At 33.9% G+C, this 21591-nt stretch overlaps 1 protein-coding gene across 4 annotated transcripts in view; it reads left to right on the top strand.

Annotated features, from left to right (window-relative positions):
- Positions 1-21591, top strand: part of LOC150100781 (GRB10-interacting GYF protein 2-like) — a 525021-nt gene that overhangs the window by 446513 nt on the left and 56917 nt on the right. For all 4 annotated transcript variants that reach the window (XM_090401532.1, XM_090401529.1, XM_090401530.1 and 1 more), the window contains exon 25: positions 9085-9242. In XM_090401532.1, coding sequence (XP_090257658.1) covers positions 9085-9242 — 158 coding nt within the window. The remainder of the gene's footprint in view (positions 1-9084; positions 9243-21591) is intronic.

Raw genomic sequence — 21591 nt, 5'->3', positions numbered from 1 at the left:
TTTTATTGCCAAATTTATTATTGTTGTTATTCAGTTCAGTTAGGGAATACTGCATACTTCTGCTGGATTTGTTCAGCAGTACATCTGCATAAACTAAAGAACAGTTGAATATCTCCAGTTTTGATATCTGACCTAGTACCACTTTTCTTCGTAGCTTGATCCATATAGATGATATATAACAGTGGAGATAAAATGCACTTTTGTATCACACCTTATTTAATGTCAAATCATCTTCTTCTACCTCCTTCAATTCTAATTAAAGTGAAAAGCCTTACAACCACCAGTTGTCTGACCTCAGCTTAGCCTCTTGAATAAATCTTGAATAAATATTGTATAAATCTTATCTGGAGTATTCAATAAGGAAATTCCTCTGTAATTCCCATTTTCATAGATAGGTGCTATGAGAAAACTCAACTCCCATCTTCTCTGAATTCATCCCTAACTCAGCTATCTGAATTATGCAGTTTAGCCAATCTAAAACTTTGAAACCTCCACATTTTAGCATTTCTGGTCATATGATAGATGATTGCTATAGGAAATCCCTAAGTAATCCCTAAGAGACATAATTATTAATAATGCAAGATTGCTGTAATGAATTTAGTATAAAAATACTAATCCCAATTCACTTCACTCTCATAAAACAAAAGAAATTGCATAAATAAAAGAAATCATGGGACAAAACCGATCACATAAAAAACATACAAAGGAAATCTCCAGAAATAGACAAAAGAAATAACACGAGAAATTGCAAAAAAAAATAACAGAAAATTGCGAGAAACAGAAACCAAAAGAATTACTAGACATAGAACAAAAGAAATAACTGGAAATTGTACATTGACAACAGAACAGGATGGGTAGGAACCATACGTAAAGCACACACAATGATGGCATAAAATAGCAAAAGAGACTAGAAGAATATGAAATATTATCAAAATGAGAATCAAGAATTAATGTTGCTTGCTAAAATGAAAAAATAATTAGATAACTTCTGCAGTCAATCAATTTGATCAACTCCAGTTATAAATGAGGAAGAGAACAAAAATAATGAATATCAGTGTGCATTAGTCAGCTTGTGGGGAGGGGGGGCAGGTGATTGATACATGAAGCATTGAGTATTAACTTACTGAATGGATAGAGATCCAATGAAAGATATACAGCCGGCATAAATTGATACTGTTCTTTAAGAACTGTAAATTAAAGAAATATGGCACAATATGTAGCATTTCTTTAATTCAATTTTAAATAAAAGTTATGAAATTTGTATGGATGGCAGCTCATTTTCTGTTTGAATGACTCTTTATCAGTAAGCATAATTCTAAAATGCAATTCTGGTACTCTTTAGTTACCAGAATTCTGCATTCTAAAGAAAGCATGAAAATAAAGAAATTAAATGCAAAACATACCAGGGGTTGAAATAAATATCCAAAGAATGAATCATTTTTAATTCTCAGACCATTATTCTGGAGTGGAAAAAAATATTATTTTTGTAAATATATTTCTATCCTACAGAAACAATTGATATTTAAGTTCTAAGATATCAATTTTTTAAGATTTAATCCACCGGATCAAAAAATTTCACTCTCTCAGAAATTGTATAGAAGCCAAGTGATAACAAAAATTGAAAAACTATTATTTGACCACACTACTAGTTTCATCTTAGAAAATTTCATTGGGTAAAAAACATGAAAAGAGAAATACAAAAAAATTACATGCCATAAAAAAAATAAAAAATTAAAAAATTACAGGAGAACAACAGCTATAAATTAAGTTGCAAACATATTTGCAAAATGAATAAATATATTATTTATTTATTTATTTAAAAAAAAATGGTTTTTTCTTTTCTTTATAAATAAAGCTTTTATTTCCATTTTGTATTTCAATAAATTTAAAATTTCAATATTCTTTGTCCTTGTTAACAGTGATAATAAATAAATACTATTTTTGCTTCATAATTCTTAAATTAATCCTGAATGGTCAATAAATAAATATAGATAAATATACATAAATAAAAATAAATAAATGCGTATTCAGATGGAGCATTATTTTCTGGAAATGATATTTTTTGCTCTGACTCAGAAATACATCTTCAGAGGAACAAGTAAATAGTTCCTATCTATAAAAAATTCATGATAACAATATATATATGTGGAATTTTTAATTCGTGCAATTAAAAAATAATAATAAATAAGTTCCTTTCGAATTGTTCTGAGAGGAACAGTTTATTTTGGTTTGGTTTAAAACTATTTTACCCCCTGAAACATGAATGTCCCGTCCCATCTTTCCTTGCATGTTAGACTCATTAGCCCCATTACAGAAAAATCACTTAGTATTCTTGGTAATGCTTCAATAGGGTAGTTAATCCTGTCTATAGTGTATTGTGGCTGTTAATTGTGTGCTTCTAGCTGGCTTGCCTATTTTGAGAGATGAAGAGCCAGAATTTCCAGTAGGAAAAATTTTGTTATCTGCATGTGAGACTGTCTAACTTACCTTCAGTTGTGAAAAATCCTGATAAAGGTTCTTTGCATCCTAGACAAGATTTGAATTTAGGTCTTTCTAGCCAGAGGGCATTGTCAAAACCAACTGAGCTATGGAGGCTCCTATGTACGAATGTTTTACATTTAATTCCTTTATTTTTTTCTCAGCAGTTCCTTTGTGAAGAACAGAGGCAATTACTAGCAACAACAGCTAGTAGATGCTGGGTTAAAATTTAGTGAATTGAAGAAAACAAGTCATTGAAAAACAATCTATGAAAGCAGAATTTCTTTAAAATATAAGTAAATTTTCCCAGATGAATGTTGCATTTTTTTTTGAGACCAAACATGGAACTTTTACATGCCATTACAGGCTTCCAGTGGGGTGGGGGGGGCAGTAATTCATACCAGAACAATCTCACACCAAGCATTGAAATTCACCTAAAGTCAATTGAAAACATCTATGCCCACAGTGGGATTTGGACCCACACTGTTGGTTGGAGAGCAGATACATTTAACCACTCAACCAACTAGGCCAGCAGTGTAGTAATAGCATCAAGTTAACTACCATTTTAGATGAATATATTATTTTGTTATTTATTGCATTGACATCATTCCCGTCATAATTTTTTTTTTTTTTTTACTAATATGATAGGTAGAAATAGAAACTTCTATTAGAAATAAATGCAAAATAGATTTAGTGCCCAACATTATATCTATATCTTAAAATTATTTCTTTGAAAATGGAAATGTTTTATCCTTTATCTTCAAGAGCCTGTGTAGCTCAGTGGAAGTGGTGCTTGCACTCCTCAGCGCTAAACCATCTGAAGATAGACTTAAGTTCAAGTTTGGTCACTGACTAGAGGAACTTTTCTGCCGGCCTGGTTGGCCGAGTGGTTAGCATATCTTCTCTCCAGCCAAAAGGCTGCAGGTTCGAATCCTGCTGTGGACATGGATGTTTGTGATTGTCTGTGAAAATATTAATGGTGTTGGTGTAGATGATGGTGGTTGCGGTTCATGTAGTTGGTGGATTGAGTGGAGGTGGTGACAGAGAGTTGTAGGGTAGGTGCCCTCCCTCGATGAATCTTTGGAATTCTTGGTGGTGTCACGTAATGATAATAATAATAACTCCTCTTTCTCCTTTTTGCTGGTGCTGCAGCAACAATAATAATTATAAAAATAATCTTTATACTTATAAATTATATTCCTGTTTAATCCTTTACCTAAGTGTAATCAAAGTTTTCATGTGAGTATCTTCAAGTCTACTGTTTATATATATATATATAGAAGCTATTGACTTCACTTTTGCATTATTGGGATACTGTGGCAATCGATGCAAGGTCATCAACCTCCATATACAAGCAGCCTAGTCATGACGATACACATACAAACTTTGTTTGCTTACACTTGGGTAAAGGATTAAAGATGAATTTAATAAGTTGATACACCTTTTAACTACTTGTATATGGAAAATATGACATCTGAATTAATTCAATCTTGGTGCTTTTCTGGGTTGCATTCTCACTGATAAGACTTCAATAAAGGGCCAAACCTAACTGGGTATTACTCATTTCCATAATGCATAGCACTTTATATATATATATATATATATATCTTCAAAATTTCAAAATGCTTGAAATTGTATATCTCAAAAATTTGAAGATTTTTGGCAATACTGTTAAATCGTTTTTTACTATAATTATAGAACATTCAGAAGAGAAAATTTGTCAGAAGAAACAGTAGCTGTGTGAGTGATATAAATAAGTGGGTGGAACCATTATTAAAGCCGTGTGTGTGTTGTTTAGGGGAAAGCAATAAGTTAAAGGAAAACTAGGGAACTTAAAACTAGGAAAACACCTGGTATTGATGAAATGCATGCAGAATTCTTAAAATCAGGAAAGGAACAACTTTTGGAACCATTAAAAACATTATTTGAAAGGATCTACAGAAATGAAGCAGTGCCTACTGATTGGATCAGATCAGTTATAACTCTTGTATAGAAAAAATGAGATAAAACAGAATGTGATAATTACAGAGACATTAGCTTACTCAGTACTCCAAATAAGGTTTTTACGAAAGTAGTCCAAAAACAAATTAAGCCATATATAGAACTAGCACTAGGAGAAGAACAAGCAGGTTTCAGACCAGGACAAAGCACAATTGATCAACTATTCACCTTAAGACAGCTAATAGAAAAGACACTAGAGTACAACCAAAGTTGTTACATAAATTTCATGGACTTTTGTTGGGCATTTTATTCAATCTGTAGAAGAGAACTATGGAAGAATTTGGAATTCCCAACAAAACAATAAGAATAAAGAATCTATATGAGAAATCTGAAAGTGCAGTACGAATGGAGGGCACCTTAACCAACTGGTTCCACACAGAGAGTGGAGTAAGACAGGGATGCAATCTGTCACCCGACCTGTTCAATCTTACACTGGAAGAAGCAATCAGTAAGGCCTTAAACAATGAAGACTCTAGAATCAAAATATATGAGAAAAATGTAACAAATTTAAAATTTGCAGATGGCATTGCATTACTTGCAAACACAGAAGAAAATCTACAGCAAATTTCTGATAAAATAAAGGAAGAGTGTATAAAATTTGGATTAAACATAAATATAGACAAAACAAAAATTATGCAAAAAGGAAAAAGAAGCACCAATCTGAAAATTGAAATTGATAGTAAGAATCTAGAGCAGGTAGAAAACTTTACCTACTTTGGAGGAGTTATTGAGTACAATGGTGAAATTACAAAAAATATAAACAGACGAATCAGTCAAGCATCCCAAATTTTGGGCGACTTAATAAAATATGGAAGTCAAGAGACATCAAACAAGTAACAAAAGTAAGAATCTATGAAACAATGGTCCTCCCAATACTCCTCTATGGAAATGAATGCTGGAATCTCAAAAAGGCTGAAGAGAAAAAATTATTAACTACTGAAATGGTGTTGAAAATTTATTTTTCACTTGATCAGACTATAATAAATTTAGTTTCATCCTTTATCCAAGTGTGGCAAACAAAGTTTGCACCTGAAAGTATCTTGAGGACTGGGGTAAAGTGGTGCAACTCCTTGCAAAGGTGGAGCAAGCGACCAACACTCCTATCTCAGTATCTCCCATAATGCAAAACACTGAAATGGGTTGGCTAAGAAGATTACTTGGAGTATCTCTGCTGGATAGACTAAGAAACGAAGACATAAGGAAACGACTAAAACAAGAAATAACAATAATAGACAAAATCCAAGAAAGAAGACTCTGATGGTTTGACCATGTGACCAGAATGGGAACAGAAAGACTACCGTCTAAAGCCCTGAATACAATGATGGAAAGTAAAAGATTCAAAGGATGGCCCAGAATTAGATGGACAGACAAAATAAAAGAGGACCTGAAAACCAAATTACAAGCGACACCAAACTGGACCGAATTGTTTGGACTCTCCCGGGACAGACAGAAATGGAAAGAGTTCATTCGACCTCATCATCCATATAGATGATGGAAGAGAGAAGAAGGGATCTAGAAATCTTTGTTATTTGAGAATATGTTTATTTACAGTAATAAAACAGAATTGTTACATCTTGGGAATGGAGAATCTACATCTTATCAGATCGTAAGAGATTATCCAAAAGTTAATGTTTGGTGTGGCCTAAGGTTTAACAGAATTGTTAGACAATTCTTTGTGGAAATATGTGACAGGTCATGCCTCTGTGCATCAGATGTTAATGGCACCAAAGTTAGAGATGGATCCATTCCTTGGTCACTAAGATACCTGACTTCAGAACTTTTTTTCCTCTCTCCCTGTGGAGTTATGCAAAAAGCAAACTGTCAGTGCCTTTGACCAGGCTGTTTCTCAACTCTGGTATGATCTAAAGGAAATGACAAGAAGGTAAAATAGTTATATTGAGCAAAAAGGAAGGGGGGGGGGGGGGCTCTTGAACATAGATAGAATGATCGGCAGTGATTCAAGTATTGGAAAAGTGGACAGAGGTAGAATCAGGAATGGATACATAGTAATATGATAATTTATGGGGCAGCACAACTTTGCAGAGTGTCTCTCTTATCTTAGTAACTTTTTCAGTTTCTATAATGAAATGATGGATGAGTTAAAGGAAATGGCTACACCATGATACTTCTGAACTTTGCAGATACATTTGACAAGATATTCCATAGAAATCTGTTAAATAGAAGTTTTTGTCTTGTCCTTTGATAACTTTTTATGACTTCATTAGAAAATGGGTGCCGTTGGCATGTTAGTCACCTTGAAATCGGACCAGGACCATAAGAAATTTGGTCAAGAGCTTCAAGGGTCCTGGGGGGGGGGCTGCGAGGAGGTGTGGTCTGACTTCTCCCATAGATAGAAGTAAATGAGGTGTATGAAACTTGCAACATCATTGGTAGCTGTTAGAACACTCAAAGAATAGTATGTTCTTGCTGTCATTGTAGATGATTGGCTGCACCTAGAGTCATTCACTGATAATGAGGTATTCAATTTGTTTTTACATTTTGCCACTGTTTCAGTCTGAAAAATTTGTCTATAAGATTTTTTCAGAATATATTTAGTTTCTAACAAAAACTAAGTGTCATTAATATACTCAGAACAATAGTCTAACAAAACAGAGTTATAAATATTTACTCAGATTATCAAATACTTAAGCATAAATTACAAGTTATCAGCAGTACTTTTCAAAATGATGGCTATAGCAAAAATATCATATACAAGCCTACACAAGACTGCACCTAAAAATAAATTAAATTGAAACCTTAGTCTTCCCACATGTTAAAGAATCATCAGAAAAAAAAGTACAGAATACTACACAGATAGAACCTTAATGCCACCTCTAAACCTCGAGCAAAATTAAAGACCTTATTCAACTTCTCCAAGGATCCCCTTCTTCCTCTGACCCACTCTGGAGTACCATATACAATGCACATGCTGCAATATATAGGCAAAACTGCAACACGTGATTTCTATTCCCCCCCCTCCAAATATATATATATATATATATATATATATATATATATATATATATTAAATTTATAACTATGGTAAATCTGGCCTTTGTGATCATGTCCTAGATACTCTGGAAAGGCACCTGCTCATTTCGTCACACCAAAATGTGGTATAATCACATTAAAGAAGCCTGTGAAATTCTAATCAACCTAAAAATCTCACAAACATGGGTGGCATGTATTCAAGCCACATAACTGTTCTAACAGGTCTTGATAATTATTATTACCCAAGACTCCATGGAGTCAGACTCATCTTGGAGGTCCTTTTATTACACACAGCTCATCATACCATGCTTTAAACACACTCAAATTCTTTGCAGACACCACACTCTCAGGCAAGGCATTCCAATCATGCACAACTCTGCATGCAAATAACCTATTCTCACTCCCCTACTCGCATCATCTTTATACAGTTTCCAGGGATGATCTCCAGTTCTCCCCTGATTTCCCACTGTTTTCTGTAGAATCTCTCCAACATAGATCATATAACAATCCTTTACCTTGTAGGTCTCTATCATATCTCCCCTCTTCCACCTATCCACCAGACTCTGTAAATTGCATCTTCTTAATCTTTCCTCATATTTGACATTCCAGAGGTCTGAAACTACTTTAGTCAGTTGCCTCTGGACCCTTTCCAACATCCCTTTGTCCTTCTGAAAACCTGGTGACTAAATCTGGACACAGTAGCCATGTGTGGATTACTGTAGTACTTTAGGACCTTAGTCATAATTTGTGATAACTTATTTTAAATACAGAATTTACTTGGGGGGGGGGGGGGGGGGGGGGGCAGGGTTACAGGAATTTGCCAATATTCTGAATATATAAATTCTCTATTCGTGGAAATGAAAAGGGAATTTTTTTCACTCTTCAAGTGTATATGGAATACTATGATAAACCACATGATTAAATTTTTGCATTATTACTAGCTTTAAGTGTTCTTCGATATTAATAGGTCAGACCTCCATTACTATCAAACTTACATGTTGGTCTTCTAAAGTACTATATTAACTGCATCAATCCACTTCTCTTTTGATCTGGGAATTTTTTTCTTGCCATCCTCCCTCAATCACCTATTTTGCTAATCTTTCCTTTCTCATTAAGTTCACATATACCACCTAGATTAACTCTATCTACTTATTTTTCAATGTTAATAATGTTTTCTTTCTTTCTGATATCTCTATTTTTATATGATTTTGTCATTGATACTATCTGGTCACTCGTCTGATTTTTTTTTTTCACATGTTTAAATTTATTCAGCTGGCTCCCACACATTAGCTTTGCTTATTTCACTGTTGAAATATTTTACTTTTATAGGTTCTACATGAAGGATGCCATTGATGTTTTCCATGTTCTGCTTAATAACTTTCATGTAATCATTAGAAGTTATGTTTTTTATGATGTATTTATGTATCTGCAATGCTGTAATGCAGTTTGACTATCCTCATTTCAACTTGCAGATACATACCTTTTGATTATATGCACTTTATCTCCAGATTAGAAACATTATATTCTGTTTAATGTTATTTTTTATTAAGTTGTTCCTCTTTTATTCAGTACTGTTTTTTGTACATTGACCAAATTGCAGCTTTAATCTTTTAGAATATGTCCTTAGCCTCTGCAGGTGTTTGGGGAAATGCTGCAAATAATCTTTTAAAAGGGCCTGGACTTCATACATGGAGCAACAGTGATGATATTAGTGGGGGATTTTGGGATGATGCTATCAGTGTCACTAACGTCCACAAATCTGCCAAACCAAAGTAAGGATATTGCAGCATTTTTCTCACTTGTATATTCATTTTTTTTTCTCTATTGAATATGTAGACTTTTAACCAATAAATATAAATTGTATAAGAAAATACACTGGGTTTATTTGGTCATAACCAATATAAAATATACAACGTTTACTCTGTTCATCTAAAGATCACAACCCTTTCTACAAACATCCTAGGGTCTATAATATTCCATGTTCTTTTGGCCTTTCTTACACTGGGCAGACATCTAGAAGTTTTATGATAACATTTTGAAGACATCGACAAAAGAGCAGAAAACCTGAGCCTGGTTCTTTATTGAATGGAATTCAATTAATTCTCACTGGATCTTTCCACATATCACACTTCATCTTTTTGGCCAACTAACTGCACACAATGCTAATTCATTCCAGTTTACATGTCCCATGTGATTTCGTTTCAACTTATATTGTTAACAGTTTCTACATGTTTTATATATTTTAGTAATGTTATAGTTCATGTTAGCCTTTTATTTTATTTTTTATATCATTCTAATCCAGAAGAAGCCACAACTATTAGTGACAAACTAGTTGATTTTCATTATACGTTGTTTACAGCCAAATAAACCCAGTTTATTTTCTTTTATAATTTTTTTCCTCTATATTTTCCTAAAATCACTTATTTTCCTTACATAAAATTGAATAAAATGTTTATCCAATTTCATTTATTGAGGATTTTGTATTTTTATAACTCATCCTAGTTAAGAAGCACTAATCCAAAATTTATAATGAATAATTACTAATATTTCAAATATCGCTTATATTTGAAAAATAGATTTATTGCCATTTCATCTGTGAAGTGAGTATATATAATTTACAATGCTTGACAAAACAGGGTCTAAGGAAAGTTACAGATAAGAATCAAAAATGTTAATCATCAAAAATATATACACCAGAGCATTGATCCTCAGTTTCTTTTTTGTGTGTGTGTGGGGTGGGGGGGGGGAATAGCAGCTTGTTGGGACTTTTACCACTCAGTATTCTATTGTAAGAATAGATTCATATCTTAATTAATGAGGAAAATGGTACTTTTCTGTAATAATTTTTTGAAATGCAAAGCCAATTTCATTTGATATGTAGCTGATGAAAATGTTTATCAGTTATCTGAAAATGAAATTGTTTCAATTTCAGTTAAAGATGAAGTTCATTGTTGTAAATATCGATTCACATGTGCATAGCTTGATACTTAGAATACTACTTAGTATTTCTGAGGATTGTGTTCATAGCATCCAGTGTATGACTTAAATATATAATCTGGCTTTTTAAATGTCATGACAAAATAAACTTGTGAAATTGTAAAAGTACTGTATGAGGTTTGTGTGTCCTATATATGAGAAGTTGCATAACTTACTGCATCAATACCATATGTATTAACGAGGAATAAGGAATCTACTAATGCATTTCCTGAAGGATTAAAGGTTTTTGCCTATGGAGAAAAAAGTTTGAGGTTAGTTGTTCCAATGAATGAGGAGGATGAGAAATTGGTTCGGTAGGTTAAGCTAGCTTAAAGGATAGTAGAGGAATGACTATAACTAGAGAGGAGTAATGCCCGTGGAAATACCTATAGAAAATGCAGAAACAGAATGTGTGAGAAAATAACTCGAATAAGTGTGAGAGGTCATCTAAGGTTCTCTTTTGAATAACATCATGAATTTTTACAGATATTTTCAGTGCATTATCAGATGAAAACGGTATTCTGAAGTCTGTCAGATTTTTGTGTTTATATACTGTTACTATTTGTACAGTTCAAGAAGAGAAATCAGCTCATATTTGAAGACTTGAATGTTGAACGTTCGGGAAATTGATTGCAAGAAATTTTTTTATGGTAAACCCCACTTTTACAACCTGATTTGATTTCCTGAATACTTATGCAAGCTGTTGTAAATCAAACTCTTGACTGAAAATAACATTTCAAAGTAGTGTATATAGTGAGTTGGATGGCATCTTACTTCCTAATATCTGACTCTTCAAATTCTGACCTAAAATTCACAACTAATTTTACATATATGAATCATTCCCTACCTAAGCCATTCTGAATAGGCTGAAAAATTGACCATTCCAGTATCCATTATTTGTACTTTTACTTATTATCCCAACTTACAAACAGTATATAATTATAAAAACAAATGGATTCAACATGTAGATAGAATGTCACCCAATAGACTACCAAAGAAAATAAAACTAAACCAGAAGGAAAAGAAATAGAGGGAGATCCTTGAAAATATGGTGAGGACAGAGCAGATCAGTAAGCTTAATACTTTGAAAAGATGAAGTACAATTACCTGTAATTTACAGTTATATGTGTCCACTAAGTTATTGTAACACTGAATGAATTGCATATTATCCTGTAATCTCAAATGCATGCTTACATTTATGATGGGCATAATTTGATGATGGCAGGATACCCTCCTTCCCACAGACTAAAGCAAAACAAAGTAGCTTTATTGTAGCACTGAATGCAGTACAGTGCTCTATCAACCTATTTCCAAATGATTGATAAGGGAAAGTTACTCTAAGAATTTTTGATGATCTCACATCCTATCCTTCTGTTCTTTTATCCCAATAAATTCAAAAAAGTCATGTTAATCCTTTTTGGAAATCATATGAAGCGAAAAGGTGGAAATATGAAATTATGAAGCTTTAAAGTATCATTTTGAAATACGCTAATATGCCACAGATATATTTAATACAGAAATATATGTGAATTGTCATATTACAGGATTTCAAATTTTCTTTCATAAATAAAATCTAAGAAATATATATTATTATTTTATAAAAGTAAAAATGACTTTTTTTTTTTAATAGTGATCTTTTGCATATTTGCTGACTGCAGGAGAGATGAGAACAAGCAAATTGTATTCCTTGATTTAACATTTGTATTTACCACTAATATAAAAATCATCACAAATTCAGTGAAATAATTACAGAAACATACAAATTTTTCTTCCCAAGGAGTTTCCATCTTCCTTGTCTCAATACATCTTTTTTATTCATTTTTTTTAATATCTTATGTTCTATAACATATGGGAGGAGGACAGAACTACTGATTTAATGATTTCCTTCTTTTTGTGGATAATGTAGGATGATATAATAATAAAATCACAATATTGCTAAGAGTGATATATATTTCACTAGTTGGAGAAACCAACTAATCATTGTAATGTAAATTTTCAAAAGCATTTGAAAGAAAATGACATTTGAGATATTTATACCACTAAGACGGCATTTTGTGAACCATGTTAAAGTGCAGCATGATATGTGTAGTTAGTGGAAAATGAGTCATTGACTTTATGGGAGTATGGTAATAACAGTAAAATGCTGAAAGTTTTTTTTAACTTGCTTACACTATAAATTAAAGATGCCAAAAAATTATATTCTTGGTTTTATCCTTTATTCAAGTGTAAGCAAACAAAGTTTTTGCATGAATTAACTTCACACCTGGGCTACTTGTATATAGAGGCTAATGACTTCACATCAATTTCCTTAGTATATCCTTATGGACATATAATGCTATGCATTATGGGAAGGTCCACCACCCAGAGGGTTTTGACCTTTATTGAGGTCTTATCAGTGGAAGTCAGACCCAGAAGTGATACCAAAGCTGAAGTAGTGCAGAAATATATGTCCGTAAGGGTGTGTGTGTGTGTGTGTGTTGCATTATGGGATACTAAGGCAACTGATGTGAAGTCGCTAGCTTTTATATACAAGTAGTCCATGTGTGAAGTTCTTCACATGCATTTCACTTTGTTTGCTTACACTTGGATCAAGGATAAAACCAAGAATATAATTTCTTGGCATCTTTAATATATAGTACAACCAAGTGAAAAAACTCTCAATATCTATCTCTAATTCAGAGTATTCTAGTAATAAGTTGTGGCACTTTTGACTAATGGAAATATGACTTCTGCACTACTTCAACCTTGGTATTGCTTCTGGGTCCGGCTCCCACTGACGAGACCTCAATAGAGCTCGAAACCAGTCTGGGTATTTGCCCTTTCATAATGCATACCATTATGAGATACTAAGGCAATTGATGTGAAGTCATTAGCCTCTAATAAATTTAGTTTAATCCTTTATCCAAGTGTAAGCAAACAAAGTTTGCACCTGAAGTATCTTCAGGACTGAGGTAACTCGTAAAGGTGGACCAAGCCTCATTACTCCTTGTCTTAGTATCTCCCATAATGCAAAGCACATCTCCTGGCGGACATGTATAATGCTATGCATTAAGGGAAGGGCCACTACCCAGACAGTTTCGATCTTTATTGAGGTCTCGTCAGTGGGAGCCAGTTGGATAAAGGATTAAACTAAATTTATTATAGTCTAACCAAGTGGAAAAAACACTTCCAACATCATTCTCTAAATCCAGAGTAACTGAATAATAAGGTGAAACACCTTTTGGCAACTCATATAGGTAAATATGACTTCTCCATTGCTTCCACCTTAGTATCACCACCTCTGGGTCTGGCTCCCACTGCCGAGATCAATAAAGGTCGAAACCGGTCTGGGTAGTGGCCCTTTCCTTAATGCATAGCATTATACATGTCCGCAAGGAGATGTGCTTTGCATTATAGGAGATACTAAGACAAGGAGTGATTAGAGCTTGGTCCACCTTTACCACGAGTTGCCTCAGTCCTGAAGATACTTCAGACACAAACTTTGTTTGCTTACACTTGGATAAAGGATTAAACTAAATTTATTATAGTCTAACCAAGTGTTGAAAAAAAAAACTTCCAACATTATTAGCCTCTATATACAAGAAGTCCAGGTGTGAAGTTACTTCACACACAACTTTGTTTGTTTATACTTGGATAAAGGATAAAACCAAGAATATAATTTCTTGGCATCTTCAATTTATAGTGAACCAAGTTCACTATAAATTGAAGTGAAAACTTCAATTTATAACCAAGTGAAAAAAACTTTCAGCATTTTACTGTTATTACCATACTCCCATAAACTTTACTTGCCAGATTTTCGTTGTTATGCACTAACTGACCTGACCTCATGCTTTGTTTTTCATTTTGCTGCTGAACATTTTTATTTCTTCCTGTGTTCCTCTAAATGGCACTCAACTTTCTGTAATTCTCTCGTCATCTGTCTAATAATCTGCTTTGTCCTCTTCAATATTGTCTTTAGTGGAAAAAAAACCTTCATGTTCACTACTTTGCTGTTCTTGTTAGGTTCTGTTTCTTTTACATTTTTGGTGTCATTTTACAGCTGTATTTAATATTACAATAAAAATATATTATAAAGACACTAAATACTCTAAAGACACAAAAATCTACTCTAATATGCTATAAAACTAATTATCTAGGGCGGGGCAATAAAACATAAAATTCACCAGTTATCTCGAGCACTAAATTACCACCCACTATATATCCTCAAATTCAGATATAAATTTATTCTTTCATACATTCTGTGTGTCTTCACTTTATGCATTATTTTCACACACTGTTTTTAGTCCCATTACAAGTTCTGTATTAAAATCTTTTCTTAAGTAATTAAATTTGAATATTCTATGAAATGGTTATCGTTCCTTTCAGGAATATCCAGGTATATTTCAAGATATTTCAAAAATACTTTAATTAGCAATTTTAAGTTAATAGATTTATTAGATTGCAGCTTGGCAACATTGGTGCTGCACTGTTTATGCCAAGTTCTTCTGTTCAGTATTAGTATAATCAAAAGTTGCAGAAAATAAAGAGTTTAATTGACAATGTGTGTGATTTAATTCATTAATTGTTGCACTGCACAAATATAACTGATACTGAACTTACCATTCACACCTGACCTATAGTAGTTCAAATACCATTACTCTTGTCACTCACTGACTTGGTCCATTGACAGTCACCCACAGCTTGCAATTAGGATGAGGCAACTAAATCTCTGAAACCAATGTATTATGTTTGTTAACACGTTCGCTGCCACGCTACTTCGGCATAGTCTGTTCCCGTACGCCGAGCAATTTCACTTCTTCAAGGTCAGTACGGTAATCTCGTTGCCGGCAGTAAGCATCCTACGAGTATGCTCATAGTTGGCTTGTGTAGAGCATATACCTTCTATGAGAATACACAGTTTTGATGCTAGCTCCACAAGCCAAGCATTTTCACTTCTTCAAGGTCAGTACAGTAATCTCGTTGCCGGCGGTAAGTGTCATACGAGTATACTCGTAGCTGGCTTGTGGGGCTGGTTTACGAACTACGAGTATACTCGTAGTTGGCAGCGAACGTGTTAATTGCTTTACAAAAACCTGGAGTCATTAACAGTTATTAACACTCTCAAGTATAGAACTATAACAACTGTCCTCTAATGAGCAAACTCTTAAGCAAAAATTACAAATTATTAGCAATTTGTTTACAAACAATGGCTATAGCAAAAATGCCATCAATAAAATTCTTAAAACTACATCTAAAAATACAAGTAATGTACATTACAGTAAAGCCTTAGCTATTCCATACATTAAAGGATTATCAGATAAAATAAATGGAATGATTTATTACAACCTTAATGCTACTTTTAAACTACTTATAAAATTAAAAAACGTATTCAGCTTCTCCAAGGATCCCTTCCTGTAGTCCACCTAGGGCAGTGTTTCTCAAAGTGTGGCACGTGTACCCCAGGGGGGTATGTGAAAGGTCTTCGGGGATACGTGGCAATTTTTGGCTATGTATTATTAACTCATGGAATCATTAAGAAAAAAAAATTAATTTAAACATATATATTTCTTAATAAATTATATATATATATTGAGGGGGTAAAATATATATATATTATGTGTGAATTCTCCTACTCAAATTGCAAGTTAATATCAACCCCAACATTAACGTCGGGGTGATAGTAACTCGCTCCCTGCGGTAAACAACACACCATCCGCAACAACTACTATACTGCAGATGCATGAAAAAAAAGTTAGTTTTATTATTGTCCCTGAATACAGAGACATTTGCAGGCTGTGTAATATATTTCTCAACAAATAGTGCAATTAGAGACAACTGGGATAAAAACTGCACTAACTAATGAATCACATGTCCTGTCCCACAATAACTGCTGCATAGACTCGAGCAAAACCGTATGTTGCACTGGCAACATACAGCTTTGTTTGAAACCACCCTGTCGTGAACATTTTAAAACTAAGAATATATATAGCGAATGTGTTTCAGATATTATGGAATTCGGTTGAAGAGAATTAGCATTTCAACTCAATTGTTGAAATGAGAGCCAACTCGATTGTCGGCTTGCTTTTGTCTTTAGGTTGCGCGATCTTTTGTTAACCTCCCTACCAGCCAATGTGGATGAAATAGTGACACCAAATTGCACTTCTTATCCATGTTATTCAACGGGTTTTAGAGCTTCGTATTCAGATTTATCTCGACGTCGTGGCCGGTTGGGGGATTAATACTGCACTAATCATATGCATGTCTTCATAGTTGCTCTATCTCTACTGGCCTACCATTGCTGTCTGTTTCACGCTCTGCTTTCACTTCTCATTAGTCATTTGTGAAGGATTGTTCATTACGTATCTCAAGTCTTGTAAATTACTGGTAATTTTTGCTTGAAATAATGGGAAAGAAGATGATGCTATTTGGATAGATGACTTTTGACGATGTACATTGCTGGTAATATTTACTTGAAATAATGGGAAAGATGATGATGCTATTTGGGTAAATGACTTTTGATGATGTACACAAGGAACCACTCTTGAGGCCGGAAGTAGCGATGGCAAATAGGAGGTTCTTGGTAAGTCATACGCATTTTCAGTTTTTTTCTGTAAACTTTAGTTTCTGAAAATCCCCACATATATCTTGCACCACGATTTTTTTTACTTTAATTTTTTGGGAAAAATGAGAGTTATATTCGAGTAAATACAGTAATTTTTTTAGCTTTCAAATTCTTAAGTATGGATCATTGGTTAAAGACTGGATATGTAAAATGCACAAAAGAGAGCAATATAGCAGATACAAGTAACTATAAGCAACAAGAAAATTGATATTATCCCCTCTCATTGATGATAAATTATTTAAATTAAGTAAAAATGTATAATATCTTTATAAATTTTGTTCCGTTAAAAATAAATCATATCTTTTTGTTTACATGTATATCTAAATTCAAATAAAATGGACATTTACAATGAAATATACTTATTTATTTATTTATTGATTGTTATTATTTTGATAAGGGGGTACTTGGTAATAATGAAAATTTAAGAAGGGGTACACAGATATCTGAAGTTTGAGAAACACTGACCTAGGGGATACCAAATCCATTGCGCCTGTGACTTACCTTATATTGGTGAAACTGGATGCAAAATTCCAATCCATAAAAATAGAACACAAACAACATATGAAATTTACCCATTTTGGTAAATAAGACCTCTTGGATCATACTCTTAACACCCTACTCCAAATTGATTGGAAAGGTACCTTTTGCTTACATTATACAGAAACCTGGTATGAAACACAATTTTAAAGCAGACTAAAATTTTGATTAACCATTCTAATATAAACAATAATGTGACATAAAAATCCTAAGAATATGGATGGTACACTTTCACCACACATAATACTAGTAACAGTTTTTCATGTGGCAGTGAGAGTGTGAAGCCATCTGGTGTGAGGTGGAATCTAATAAGATCAAATGCATAAGTGAGGTGTTGCTACAGACTTAGTAGATCGGTCGCTAGTTATGAAGAAATGCATCACCAAATAAAGACGATGGGTGCAAAAAGAATAATCATAACGGGGGACTTCAATTATTTAAACATTGATTATTTAACAATAAAATCTCATGAGAAAAATGAAGCTGAATTTGTTGAGCTGTTGCGAGACAACTTTCTCAAGCAGCATGTCACAGAAGGAACTCGGAATCAAAGAGTGCTAGATTTGATTATAGTGTCAGAGAGTGTTTCAGAAGAGGTTGTTCAACTAATGAATGCCGTTTTGCTAAAAGCTATCAACCTGGTGTATGCAATGTTAAGTTTACTGCTACTTCACTGGATGAAGAAACTCAGGTTTATGAGGTAGAGTTATTGGAGCTGTTGCACAAACTGAATAAGAATTCTGCAACAGGGACTGATGAGATATCAATACGGATGTTAAAAGAGTGTTCAACTGAACTGGCTATTCTTTTTATCACGCTATATAATTTGAGTCTCAGAACAGAGAAGATTCCACGGGAGTGGAAATAATGTATTGGTGATTCCATTGCACAAGAGTGATGCAAACACCAACGTATCCAACTATTGATCAGTCATTATCTCAGGAGTGGTGGTGAAGATTTTGGAAAAGTTGGTTAGGGCTTGCATTTAGAAATGAGTTGACAGAGAATCTCTATTTTGCAATGAACAGCATGGGTTTTCTACGGGGTGGTCATGTTTTAGCAACTTGCTCACATTCTATAATAATGTTACCATTGAACTAGACAAAATCCAAGATACTTTTGGATTTTTCTAAGACTTTTGATGGAATACGGCATGGAAGACTGTTGCATGAATTGGAGAATATGGGTTTGAACTATTAAGGTAACCAGTGATGACCACAAGGATCAATCCTTGGCTACTGTTATTCACTTTGTACATTAATGACATTGGGAATGATTTGACAGGTTACATACAGCTATTTGCTGATGATGCAAGGATAGGTAAGGTAATAAGGTATGTGGCTGATATGCAGTACATGCAGAATGATTTGAATAGGGTGGAATTGTGGGCATGGGAAAATGGATGTCATTTCAATGTCAGTAAATGTAAAGTCATGCACTTTGGTGTGATTAGATATTCCATGTCATATTATATTGGTGGGATTATGCTAGAAGAAACTGGTTTTGCTAGGGATCTTGGAGTTTTAGTAGATGGCAAGTTGAAGTTCAGTGGCCATGTAGCAAAGATTGCAAATACAACTCAAAAGATAATTGCAATGCTGAAACGAACTTTAAATATAAAGATAAGGATGTCATTTTGCCTCTTTATAAGGCCTTGATAAGATCTCACTTGGTCTCCTGGTTTGCATCGTAATTCTGATACAGTGATGGAAAGTGGAGTGCAAAGGAGAGTGTCCAAAAGGATATCAGAATTGTGAAGACAGATTGAGAATTTGTAGAGTACAGACACTTGCAAACAGGGGAAAGAGGGCTGATATGATTGAAACTTTCAGACTTCTGAAAGAATCATACAGGATTTCAGTTGATGGAATTTTTTTATTTTATAGAGCATGGTGAAAGGACATCCTTGGAAGCTGATAATGAATGCTGCTAAGAAGGGGGTGAGATCTAGAGTTTTCTCTCTTATAGTGGTATGTGATTGGAATGGAGTGGCATGGGATTGTATGCGCAAGCAGTGCGAATGAATTCGAGAACAAGTATGATAGCTGGTGCATGTAGTATGTTATCTCCCTTGATTAGTCCCTGACTTCCTGGATGTCTCTCTCTTAGTAATTATGATAATAGTAATACCCCCTCTCCCCCAACCTTCCCTCCACAGAAGTCAAGTCAGTAGTGTTAATTAACTAAATTAGTGACTTTAGCATATAATGCATATTGTAACATAGCTTGTTTCTTTGTACATATTTGTATACTCCAGATGATAACCTTGATATGAAGGTTGAAACATTGGGTGATTATTTTGATTTATATTGAATTGAAGTTATTACTATAACACAGTAGTTGTCTCCATAATTTTTTTTAAAAAATGAATGCCAATCACCATGTGACTATGAAAGAAAGGAAAAACATCATCTGTCATCATCTTCCATAGATCAACTGATATACCTCTTTAACAGAATTTTCTGTCTGATGGATTTCTGGGATCCTAGGCAAAAGGCATTCATTGTGTTTTTTTTCCAAAACCAGCTGAGGATACAGACATTCGAACAAAATTATCTATTTGTTCAACCCAGCTGCTTGTGTGTGGTTTTGAAAAAATGGTTCCTTCTTGTCTTTTATGGTTTCTGGAGAGCAAGAACCTTATATTTTTCCATGACAGTCTGGCTTCTATAAATATCATTCAACATTAGATCATTTAATATCACTGGAAGCATTCATTACAGTTGCTTTCCTGAAACAAGACTTAGCATCAGTTTTCTTTTATATGGAAAAAGCATATGACACAGCTTGTAGTTTTGGTATATTAAAAGACCTACATATCTTTGGTCTCAGAGGTTGCCTTTCTCTCTTTTTCAAAAACTTTATATTTAACATTCTTTGAAGTTTGAGTAGTATCAATCTTCTCTTGATCCTTTCTGCAAGGGGAGAGAGTTCTACTAGGTTCTGTTTTAATTGCCATGCTGTTTGCAGTCAAGATTGATTCGATAACAAAACAGCTTCCTCCTACTATAAGTAATGCCCTTTGTCTGCCCCAACTGTAAATAATGCTCTCTAGACTGGTCATAGACAGTTGCAGTAAACCGTGGACCACTTTTCAAGCTGGGCACATGCAAATATATAGCTAGCTTCAGATTTTTATCAGACATCTGTTTGCATGTGGTTCTGCCTGCAAGCATAATCTTCCACCTGACCTAGAACTATAGGACAAGATAATCCCAGCTGCAATGGAGACAAAGTTCTTGAAACTTAACTTTTGTCAAAAAAAAAAAAACTGACATTTCTACCTCACATGTCAGATGCAAGATGTGTGTCTGAGAGTAATGAACGTGTCTCACTCTGGCTTTCATCTCTCAGAGTGAAGACAGATGTTCTTCGCACCATTTATATTGAACACTTATCAGATTAAGGCTTGATTTCTGCCGGAGAACATACACTTTAATGGGATCTTATCTACCACAAAGTAATTAGAACAACTGTTGCATTTTAAACCTAACCTATTCCTGATCTTTATGTCAAAACAAATTAACCATCTTTGTCACCTCATCTCCAGCAGCTACTGCTATCCTCTTTCGTGTGCAAATCAAAGCATTATTGCAAGCTCTAGTCATCACAAAGTAGACATTGCGCTTTATGGATACCAATAAATATACTACCTCCCTGACAGGTCTACATTCCTTTAGACACCATCTTCTTGTGCAGGTTAGATAAATATCTCACCCTGCCCTCTAGCTACCAGCAGCTTTTAAACACAAATCAGAATACAGTGATTTTCAGAACTCAGTCTCTAGTGGAGACCTGCAGCTATCTTTCCAAACAGTATAATATGTAATCAGATCTGACTATAATGTAGAAACTATATTGCTGAGCTGCATACCATAGAGCTTGCTTTGAATTACCTTAAATTGAAATGATACAGCAATGCATTATTTCTACTGATTCACTAAGTTCTCTACATCACTGATATATCTGGTATACCAGCAACATCCAGTTGTATCTTAGGTCCATCA

Source organism: Typopeltis vanoorti, chromosome 12 (assembly GCF_054136105.1).
Source record: "Typopeltis vanoorti isolate ZY-2024b chromosome 12, IOZ_Tvanoo_1.0, whole genome shotgun sequence".
NCBI classification, from domain to species: domain Eukaryota; kingdom Metazoa; phylum Arthropoda; class Arachnida; order Uropygi; family Thelyphonidae; genus Typopeltis; species Typopeltis vanoorti.
The sequence above is the reverse complement of the archived record's forward strand: the minus strand, read 5'-3'. Positions and strand labels throughout refer to the sequence as shown.